This window comes from Epargyreus clarus, unplaced genomic scaffold (assembly GCF_041222505.1).
Source record: "Epargyreus clarus isolate Ecla_fem2 unplaced genomic scaffold, WU_Ecla_fem_2.2 ptg000024l, whole genome shotgun sequence".
NCBI lineage: Eukaryota > Metazoa > Arthropoda > Insecta > Lepidoptera > Hesperiidae > Epargyreus > Epargyreus clarus.
Window position 1 is genome coordinate 7,070,440 of NW_027332231.1, and position 11,851 is coordinate 7,082,290.

The window sequence follows — 11,851 nt, forward strand, 5'->3', positions numbered from 1 at the left end:
AAGTTTTTGAGGTCGGCTCTACAGTTTTATTGGGACGATAAATATATCCGTTGTATATTGAATATAACCGTGACTACGCGCTTACCAAACTTCAACAAACCGTCGCAAATTCAAATATTATAAGATTGTCGTGGATTGTGTACCAAAATGTACCAAGTAAAATAAGTCAAATGTTTGTAGGGATTTGGAGTTGCGGCAAGTGCCAAGGTGTGGAAGCGGCTTAAGAAACACTTGGGTTTTTTTAACTTAAGCGAGTAGTTACAAGTATATTGTCAATGTATATTAGAGGTTTTTAGCCTTATAGCTTTTTAAGGGGGCGGGTCCAAAGATGGTGACGTAGTAAAATAAAAGGATTTTCGAATGTCTTTTCTCAATCTTTACGGTATCCGGAATAAATAGCTCTTTTTACATCCTCTCTTCAAGAGGGTTACAAAAAGAGCTCTCCTTCAAAGCCGGTGATGCACTGACGACTCCTCTGGTGTTGCAAATGTCCATAGGCGACGGTGACTGCTTTCCATCAGATAGCCCGTCTGCCTTATCGTTAGGTATAAATATTAAAAAAAAAACCTTGAAATTTTTGGGAAAATATATTCCTACGGTTTGAATTTTTCTTTATTATAACAATTCTAGTCACAAAAAGCTTATTATAACAATTCGCTGTTTAAATTAGAATCGAGGTAATAAAGAAAATTATTGCATTACTATTAGTATCAGGCGTTTTTTTTACATTATGAAGGCACTTAAACAAAAGTTAAATATTATGTTTAAATTGACATTTTTGTCGAATCACCTTAAATTATATATAACAAAGTTGGCCCTATTGTATTTTAAAAGGCTGTTGACAACTAACTTGACTCTGCTAAACATAAGTTTCATCTCAGAATGAGAAGAGTCATCTCTAATCCACCTGGCTGAAGCCTCAGGTTATTTGCAAAATCCAAGATTTCTCAGTTTTGTGGAGAGACTCCTCCATAAGTGGGGCCAAATGCAAATTGGCAGTTTTTGTCTTCAAAAACATCATAGAGAACTTTCAGGTACTTTATTTTGCTAAGGTTACCTCAAAATGTTTTCGTGTAAATAAAAAGTGATCATAAAAACACTGACAATAGATGTTCGATCAACAAATTCTAGACTAAGATATATCTAAGCTACATTACTAAGCTTATAAGTCAGGTTTACTTACAAATCTATCAATTAACAACAGTGCTTTAACAAAAACTATACTACGATTTTTTTAATAATATTAGAGTAGCAGATGAGCCTACATGATGGTAAGTGGCTATTGCCGCCAATGGACATCTGTAATCAACCCCAGATAGGATTAGATATTCCTACCTGAGGTTGGACACAGATGCGCCGCTACTCCTGAGGACTAAGCTGAAACGCCTCCGACAAGTATGCGACGTTTTCACACCCTTCAAACCAGAACACAGCAGCGCTTGATGCTGCTGTTATGAGGCAGAAATAGTTGTGGTGGTAGTGCCGTCAGAGTCAAACCACAAAGGATTCTGCCACCTTCACAATTATTACAATTACGTTCACAATTATTTTACAAGTTCACACATACGACGTATTGCAAACTGATGTGTAAATTACTATGGTTTGACTACATTGTAAGTGCAAATTAACTAAAGTACAGTAACTGCGTTGTCGTGGGCATGCATTTCTTTTTGTTCTGGGTTCTTAACTGTATCCTTCTCACGCCTCCTGTGTGCCATGTACAGGAATCTGAAAAAAAAAATTATATTGACAAAATGTTTTCGAAATGGGTTCCTGCACCACCGCCTCAATTTCTGTCTAATAACAATAGTGTTCAGCGCTGCTGTATTCCGGTGTAAATAGTGGGGGAAGGAAGAGATTGGAAGAGTACAAAGTTATTCCTCAGGGATGCGATTAGATCGATCTCAGGTAGGACTCTTATTAAATCCTAAATGAGATTTGAGGTTGGCATTCATGATAGATGTCCATGGTAGCAGCGCAACTGTGTCGGACCTCAGGTAGAAATATCTAATCCTATTTGGGGTTGATTACAAATGTCCATGGGCGGCAGTAGCCACTTACCATCAGGTGGACTGCATGCTAGTCTGCTACTCCTATATTATAAAAAAAAAATGTCCATGGAAATTGCCACTTCCTAAAAAGCGCATTGCTTGCACCTTTGCTACTTCTTGGAGATTTCTTTCAGAACGTTAAGTTTACAATTACTAAGCTGTTTTATTTAAGAAATAGGTAAAGTGTTGTTTTACCTACTAATTTGTTTACTTCTAACACTAAGTGCTATCTGGTCTATCTATTTTGAGATTTTGTGTACCTATTATCCATTTACAGTGTTTTAATAACAAACACTGTTAAAATCAGAGCGCCTTGTTAATTGATAACTCTGATATCTAGAAGATAATTATATTGATTTAATTATCTAGTTTACTAATTGACTAGTGAATAGAAATTCAGCCTCTCAATCAGGGATCCGAGGTTGAAATTCCAGGCACGCCCATGTGCTTCTTCAAGTTATGTGTGTTTTAATTAATTATCACTTGCTTAAACGACGGAAAATAAACACCTGAGAGTTCTTTAAAAAATCTCAAAGGCTGTGATCTGTGTGCTGTGCCTAAGCCTCTAACACACATGAGTTTAGGCCCAGTTATGGGACATATGTGTTGACGATGACTAAACTAAACATGCAGCTTCATGCCTCTAAAGAGCGTAAATTAGTTTACACGGCAACATTGCTATTTGCTAAAGCAATTCTACTTACAATCTTGTGTATTTTAAGTAATGAACATACCGAGTGATACAAAAACACAATCGACAGCAAATTCCGACGTGTACGCTGTGTGATTGAAAAAATGGCCTAGACCTTTAATATTATTAAACCAACAGCTGGTACTATCAAGGCATTATTACTGTAATTGTGCCCATTTATATTATAAAAGTATTTCGAAATTGTGCTATAGTAATACGTGTAATTTATTCGACAATACCTTTTTATATTTAGAGCGTTGTTATAACTTATAACAATTATTTATTTTTTTGTGTATAGAGTAAATATAGACGCTTGGATGAAGGCTTTAGTCTCTACCAGTCAATGTGAAACGTGAAAATGAAGACATATTTTTTATGATAAAACAATGGTGATTATAATATTATTACAACGGGATAATCTCCACCTATATTCTATACATATGAAAAATTGAAGTATCTCTTTGTCACGTAAAATAAAGTATCCTTAACTTATCTTCTTAAGTAATTTATGCAGTTTTTTATAATTTAGAAATAGGAAACGAACATGTGGTCCACCATATTTTAAGGAGCTTCTGACGTCTGTACTTGACAGATTAAAGTCCTACCTGAGGTCGGCTGAGAACCGAGTTGGAACGGCAAGGATAACTATATCCTACCCATTACTCTTACCCCTACTCTCTATCCCCTGCCCCTTTCAAACCAGAACACAGCAGCGCTTAACACTGTAGTTATTATAAAAAATGGTTTTATAGATCATAAGCATACTTCATATCTATATATCTTAATAATTTAATATCTCCATGTGTGTAAATTTTAAATACACAGACAGATCCGCGCTCGTCAACTCGTATTAAATATTTTTTATTTGCACAGAAATGTCAGGAACAATACCCGCCCTCGGAATGTTGTACCGTCTTGTCTCTATTTCAGTCTATTTCTTGTGTAATATTATTCAATAGGCACTTATAGGCAATGTAATAGACATATTATCTTTATTTTATTTTCTAATTTACAATATACTGATAGTAACCACATATCTGTATTTGTTTTAACAGATCTGTGGTTAGCAACATTGCCTACGTTATATTTTTGCTGTTATTAATTAATACAATTAGTTATGACTTAACTATAATATAATAATATCAGATGCATTTCTAAGTATGTCACAGAAATAGCTCGATTGTGTGGATGAACATCATATTTATACCTAGATTAAAAGAGCACATGAGTAGAAATTTTATATTAGGAATTGTATTAAGAGAGAGTATGTCTCGAATTTTTGTAATAGAAACAGCGTTTCGAATCTACTAATTACTAATTTACCTTCTGTCTGAATTATTACTTAAAAAAGTTTCTTTAAGAATTTATTCGTAAAATCTTCATTGACATTAAAATATTTTATTTTTACTTAAGTAAATGGCAACCACTTTTTAAAGACTACGTGCTGGTCATAGAAGTTAATATCAAAATTGCCTGAATTCGATACCAAACAAGTTCATGTTACCTTCTAGAAGTGTTACTATAATGAATTATAATGATAATCTTTGTAATATTGTAGAAATTTAAGAAGTGACAGTCGGGTAAACATGCATGCTATATGTGGATTGGTAGACAACTTTTGAAATATTATGAAATCTCTAAGGCATGTAGGTTTCCACGTGTTGTTTTCTCCACGGTTAAGGGTTAATGATAAACAATCGCTGTTTATACAGCACATCAAGTCGGAAATCGGGTATTCGTGCTTCGAATTAGAAGTTTGGAAACTCAAAAGGATTGAACATATCGGAAAATCAGGAAGCTTAGAATACGAATACGGAATAGTTTCCTTGTGTGAGTGTCTAAAATTCGTGGCACTAGACTACTATTGCTATTGCCACTATACTTATCAAAACCTATATTTACTTCTATAAATATAGGTTTTCATAAGTATTTACTTTCACGAAAAACACGAAGCTGTAGTATTTCATAGCCCCACGGCGTAGATTCATAAAGTTTAAAAAGGCAGGCGCGGTCAGGTATTTGATGGCTGACCGCTAGTGGATAAATTTCAGGCGCACTTGCAAATGTATTTTGAAATGCGTATAAAGCTGTTGTTCCTATTATCAATAGATCATTTATCGAAGGTCTTTAAAACATTCGACAACTTTTGGCCACTGGCCTAACCTATCCTAACCTATAACTTCTTCCACTAATTCTCATTGGAGCATTGTTACTCCTGAGTACTAAGTTGGAACGTCTCGAAAAAGTATGTCTCCTTTAACATACCCTTCAAACCGGAACGCACCAGCGCTTGACACTGCTGGTATAGAGCAGAAATACTTGTAGCGGTGTCGGAATAGAACTACAGAGAGTTCTACCACCTTCATTCTTCTTCAATCATAAGAGTAAGCCTGTGAGAATAAGTTGAAGCATACTTACATAAATATTACAAAATCAGGGGTAGTCATGATGGCTCCAATCAGGTAGAAGGTACCGGGCAGTGTCGATAAGGTCAAAGAATATACTTTGCTGTAGATTGGAACGTAAATAACTGGTATTATAGCTTCTATGAAACCAATTAGCGAACACATTTTGCCTGAAATTAAAAGTATAATATATACATTAGCTTTGATATTTATAATAATAGATACATATATTATTGCTATGTGATAGCCAAGTTGCTACAAAGTCAACCTCTCAATCGAGGGTCCGAGGTTTGAATACCACGCGCCTCTATTTTTTTAAGATACTATAAATATGGGTAAATATTTCATTTGCTTTGAGGTAAAGGAAAAAAACCGCGAGGAAACCTGCTCGCTGAAAATTAAAAAAAAAAACAGTTCTCAAGGGTGTGTGAAGTCTACCAATTTGTACTTGGTCAGGAATGTGGATCTGGCATATGGCCTAAGACCCTCTCACTCGAAGAGGAGATCCGATTCCAGCACAGTCCAACAGATTCCAGGACAGTAATAGGTTAATTATTAAATTGTGTAGATAGTAATACATAGTAATACATACAGTGGTGCCCGCATTTTAAAGAAATAATATGACATACATAAAACGGAAAAAATGTGCCTGCATTGGAATGACAGTGGTGCCACCTGTCGAAAATTGGTCTTACCAACTCCCAAACCCTCGTGGGCTCTTGGACAACAACTTTGCTAAAGATCATCACTTGATCAAATGCATAGTTTCCGACTCTATAACTACTTACGAATTAAAAATTAATTAAAAAAAACCTTTTCCCACGGACTAAATTGTGAATCTTAACCATTCTTAAGTATCCTTGGACACACAGAACAAATTTCATCAAAATCAGTCCAGTCGTTTAGGAGGAGTTCAGTGACATACACACGCACATAAGAAATATATATATAAAGATATTTATCCGAGATATTAAAATGTAGGCCTTTAAGTTAATTCAAATATCATCTTAGGTTAAAGATAGATGTGAAATATCCATGGACGGGAGTCGCTACTTACCAGAAAAGAAGAGAAGAAATGAAAAATACGGATAATAAAGTGAACAATATAGAAATTATTATAACATTAACAAAACAAAAACAAATAATAATAAATTTGTGATCCGTATAGAACCACATAGAATCACTTTCAAGGTCAAAAAAAGTTGTGTCATCTTCAACAACACGTATCAAACAAGTTTACCATAATAGAGTGCTTTAACGCATTCTATTCGGTTCGCAATTATTAAATTTAGAGTCTTTGTTATAGGCTTATATGGGAATTAATTACTGAATGTTTTAAAAGTCTGGTATTATTATATGTATAATTATATAAGTCTACTACGATAGCTATTAATAAAATAATTACAAAAAAAATATACATTGCATTGCATAATTGCTTTAACTTGCCAGTGCGGTGGACTATGGCCTTCACTTATTCATTCTGATGGGAAAACCAGCATTAGGACAGGCACGGGTTGAAGATGATGATAAGATGGGACCGATGTCTTAACGTTATCTATGAAGCACAGAAGCATGGATGTTTAGCCACGAGTGATCACTATCCGCTCGGCGTTGCCTGTACGTCATCTATAAGCCGCAAGTCTATGCAAGCATCCAATCAACATAATTATATTTGAATTATTGAAGGTGGTAGAACCCTTTGTGGTTCGACTCCGGCGGCACCACTGCTACACCTATTTCTACTTATAACAACAGTGTTTAGCGCTGCTGTGTTCTGGTCATACTTATTCGAGGGGTTCCAGCTTAGTCCACAGTGGTAGTGGCGCATCTGTGGCCGACCTCAGGTAGGAATATCTAGTCCTATCTGGGGTTGATTACAGATGTCCATGGGCAGCAGTAGCCACTTACCATCAAGTGGACAGCATGCTCATCCGCTATTCCTATATTATAAAAATAAACACTTACCAACTTCATCCGGTTGCACGACCTTAGTGCCCAATGACCTGATGGCTGGAGCGCCAGTGTTTCCGAAGAAGTCCAGCACTGGGGCAGTGTATAACCAAGTCTTGGTGGGCGCAAACGCGTACATTAAGCTACCCAAGACTTTACAGAGTGTGGCGATAACGCCGAGGATTGCATCATGCATCTTCAATAGCTTACTGAAGATAGTTATTGCTATTGTCGTGCCTGAAATTTTAATTTGAAATTGGAATAAACAATTTTTTTGTTAATTGAAATTGAAATAGTAAATGGGAGGGATCGGAAAATCGTGACGACCCCTAGCATACCATCGACCACACTCCACCACCGTACATGAAGCGATTATGGAGGCGGTTTGAGCGCACAAAATCCTCCCCTGACACTGGCCTTGTGCAGTACGTCTGATGTGAAGTGGACACCGTTGCACATGGACATTAAATTGATAATCAACCTCTAAAATAATCGGTGTCTTTCTGAAGTCGGTCACAGAACTATAATTGAGGGCTAAGTTGGAACGCAACGTAAATGTGGCCTTGCGACACCTTTTAAACCAAAACACGGTATAGAGTAACACAACTGTTATAAGTTAATAGCATAAAGTGTTGCTATAGTCACACAATAGAGGGTCCTTTCACATTTCATATCTTTATCCTTATACTCGTAATATTATATTACTATATTTTTTTAAATACTTTAGTACCTTTACATATAGTTAGATCCTTAAATTACTTTTCATACATATGATGAAAATAGATAGATTAATAAAGATATATGCTAAGATAATATTATACTACCACACTGTTATTATAATGTTTACCACGAATCGATTTGATGATATTTAATGATGATTTTTATAACGCCTTGAAAAGATGACGCTATTTAATGGAATGCTGATCCCACCGTTTAGGTTTATTTTAATGTCCACAAGTAGATACTTGATGTATCGACCGAAACTATGTGTGGTCTTAAAACTAGTATATCCCAGTATCTGTATGAAGTGTTTTTTTTTAATCAGTAATTTAAAATTATCCTGCAAAAAATATGCGCTCCTATTCACAAAAAAACTTTATCGAAGGATAAATATCTTGCTTAGTTAAGTTTTGATGTCAATAAATTCGGCATTGGAAGTCCATTGATTTAAGTTCACATCCCCCCAAAAATCTCTGTTTTGCTATAGTTACCGTCATTGGTCATTGGTGACAATGTTAACTTTGTTACCTATTATTTTTTTACATTTTATTACATTTACATTATATCTTTTTTAAATTTTTTTACATTCTATAATCGATACGCTTTAACGCCGGTCGTAATAATAAATAGTACCTAATAGAACCAATTAAGACGGACAGATACAATGAAGGAAGTATAATGATAAAGAAAACTTGTTTAATATTTATGTTTAGAACCCTTATAAAATTAATCGAAAAATTGTTTCTTTCAGCACACCTAATGACACCCGATGACGAGGTAACGTGCCTACTGCCGCCCGTAGACATTTGTAATTAGCCCCAGATAAGGTTACATACCTGAAGTCGGCCATAGATAGACTCTACCCCTGAGGGCTAAGTTGTAGTGCATAGGAATAGTATGTCTTCCTTACCACACCCTCCAAAGCAATAGTTCTGTTAGTAGGCTGAAAAGGGTATTTTAAAGTTATACTTTATTTATCAAAGTAATTCTTACCTGCAAGTCCCATGAGAACGAAATAAGATGTAAACAAACTATATTCTATCAAGTCCATATGGTACTTTTGCAACATGTACAGAAATTGTATAGGAGCTTCGCCTGAAATAAAAAAGTACAAATTATATTCATAACTGGACAAACTTCAAGTGTGATTTTACAAACTACTAGTTATTGGTTTATACTCGTTGACTAATTTACTAGTACCAGCGAGTATAAAAATACTCGCTGACTAGTTTACTAGGTACCAGCGAGTATAAAAACGGGCATATCACTCAAAGATGATGACACTCTAAACTTTCAACTCGCTCATTAAATAGTAAGTTGAAACCACGTGTTGTGAGGGAGACTCTCATTTAGTTGCAATTAACCAGCCCACACGCCAACGAGTAACGAACAAAGTCGATTGGTTTTCAACTATTTTCTGTAAGACGGGTGCAACCTGCTAGTTATCTAGTGAACTAGCGAGCAAAACTTACTGATTTTTAACTATTTTCTCATAGAAAGTTTACAATTTGCTAGTTTTCTAGCACTTACTGAATTCTGAAGTTTACTTAGTAAGTAAACTCGCTCCATGTCATCAAGGCAAACGACAAATCGTAACATTGTAACAACAATTGTAATGTTTCTCTACAGTACCATATGACTTTATCCATAATTATTTTTCAAATCAATTCTCAGGGGAACTACTCGTCCTATATCTTTTTCCTCTTTGTTTCACAAGTATACGATTTCTTATCCGCAGGAGCAGCAAAACATTAACGTGGTGGACTAGGTTTCAGTTTTGGGGAGAGGAGCCCGTGCCCAGCAATAAGACAAAAGAGACTTGCAACCAAATCGATTTAACATTCCTTCAATTTACTTTTACTGCTCAAAGAATCAATGAATTTTAATAAATTTGACTCTTGTGCGAAAATTATGTTTTATGGACAAAAAATTGTGATGGCTGTTTATTGCAACTCATAATTTTTACCCAAATTCAGTTAAATATTGCAGTCGAGAATATCTTACTCATTCATTTATTCTTAGTGAACTATATATATATTATTATTTATTTATTATGATACCGACCTTCCTACCGCGTAATCATTTTGCTCATCAGTGCTTATATTAAAAATAATATTGAAATATTCTTTATAAATTTATTTCATTAATGCTTACGAAATTATGTACTTTTCAAAATGGAAGGAGGGAACAAAGTTTCCTTATTCATTGATTGCAATTGAATTATGTGTTGGTTTCCAGTATTGTTTATGAAATGCAAGCAATTACCTAAACAAGTTTTTTTTAAATAAAAATATATATGTCCTTTGTACTGTATTTCTATTATGTTTACTATTTGAAACGTGAAAAGTTCCGTGTACAAAAACTTATAAATAAATAAATATACGTACCAAAAACTGGTCCCATGATTACTATATGTGCCCATAAAATTAATATAATTTGGAGTAATTGACGTCCTCGGGATAAAATTACCAAAGAAAATGTTTCCCAGGCGTTCATCGGGTGAAAAAATTCAACGAATTTTTCGCAAAACGTTTCTTTAGTAGAAGGGTTTTCCTTGACATCTTTTATTCTGAAGTATATGTAAATCAAACCAAATCCATAGAATACTATGTCTAGGCCAAATATGCCATAAAAACCAAGAAGTTCAGTTAAAATTCCGCTCAGCGCAGATCCTATTGGCACCCCTAGAGTTACAATAACACCCAGGATTCCAATACGAAAAGTACGCGACTCCACTGTACTTACATCGGCAATGTAGCTATAAGAGCCCATTAATGCTACCGACAAGCCACCACTTAGAGCTGTTGGTATAGATTGCATCACTCCAGTTACCCATAAAGGCCACTCGAAGAAATAAACTGTTAACATCATGCCTATTGCAGACAACAATTCTCCAAGAACCGGTATAAACATCAAAGCTTTTCGGTTTCCAGTTCTGTCACTCCAAGCGCCGACGAATAATATAACAATGGCAGGAATACCACTTTGTATTGGTTGGGTCCAAGCTGTCATATCGGCTACAAGAACTTGGGCTAGCTGCGACGCGTTTGATGTAACAGTGTCATTTTCGTCATAGTCACCAATTATAATTTTTTCACATATATTTCTCGGGTGGCCCAAGTCCGTGATGCATGCTTTTTCCAGATTAAGCTTCTGCACTGTTAATGCCGATATCACGCTAGGAAGAACATAACATAACAGAAACGGTTCAACCGTGAAAAATGTTATTATGCTCTTTAATCTTTCAGCAATCGATGCAGGTTCCGGGTCATGTGCCACGTCACTGTTATTAATTACATTGCCTGTAATTATTTTCCCACTGCTATCCTTAAATTCAACATTTAATGGATTTTTATTTTTAGGGACATTTTCCACAGTTTCAAAGTCACTTGGATTCGTGTGTTCCATATTAAGGTCGGTAAGTTACACGGATTTATTTTTATCACAAATATATTCAAACTTGTTTATAAGTCCATTAATTTGAAAACACGAAACGCAACTGACTTTAGTATAGCTGTAGCGCTTCGGAAACTTGTTTGTCATCTAATTATACTGTAGAGTCGAGGTAGATTCCTACAAGTTTTGTGGTTTGTTATAGGAGTCCTTCATTAAAGTCAAAGTTCAAGAGGTTTTTTTAACCTAAACATCATTTAGTTATTCATAGAACGGAATAACCATTGATGTTCAAATCGTAGTCTTACAAATCAGATTTAACCAAATAGAGAGAAGCATCAACTGGCTTCAAATGCCAAATGTATAATGCATTCGTATTTTATCTTCTTGTATGCATTGCTATCCTTCAATAGGTGTTAGGTTTAGATTTTTATTTTTCAGATGTTCTGTTTTAAAACAGTAGCTATGTAACAACAACACCACAAACATAACATATCATAAATCCGCTCCTTCTATAAATTTTCGTACAGCGAAACAGATTTTAGTAATATTTTTTTCTATACATTGAGGTTTTTAGCATCAAAAGTATACCTACTTATGTGGTCAAAAGCGAAGGTGTTTCAATTATATCATATGAACAT

At 35.0% G+C, this 11,851-nt stretch overlaps 1 protein-coding gene across 1 annotated transcript; it reads right to left on the reverse strand.

The window, feature by feature from the left end:
* Window positions 1–651: 651 nt before the first annotated feature.
* Window positions 652–11,302, reverse strand: LOC140752447 (proton-coupled folate transporter). Its single transcript, XM_073086740.1, has 5 exons — window positions 10,205–11,302; window positions 8,811–8,912; window positions 7,113–7,334; window positions 5,161–5,317; window positions 652–1,728 (listed from the first exon to the last, which is right to left on the reverse strand). The coding sequence occupies exons 1-5, from the start codon at window positions 11,223–11,225 to the stop codon at window positions 1,629–1,631; spliced, it is 1,602 nt and encodes a 533-aa protein (XP_072942841.1). The 5' UTR covers window positions 11,226–11,302; the 3' UTR covers window positions 652–1,628.
* Window positions 11,303–11,851: the final 549 nt, after the last annotated feature.

Excerpts from the sequence above, each read along its gene's own strand:
- LOC140752447 (XM_073086740.1), bottom strand. The coding sequence starts at position 11,225 with ATGGAACACACGAATCCAAGTGACTTTGAAACTGTGGAAAATGTCCCT. Across the intron at positions 7,335-8,810 it reads CGTTCTCATGGGACTTGCAG|GCACGACAATAGCAATAACT; the intron begins GTAAGAATTACT and ends TTAAAATTTCAG. Across the intron at positions 1,729-5,160 it reads CCTGATTTTGTAATATTTAT|ATTCCTGTACATGGCACACA; the intron begins GTAAGTATGCTT and ends TTTTTTTTTCAG.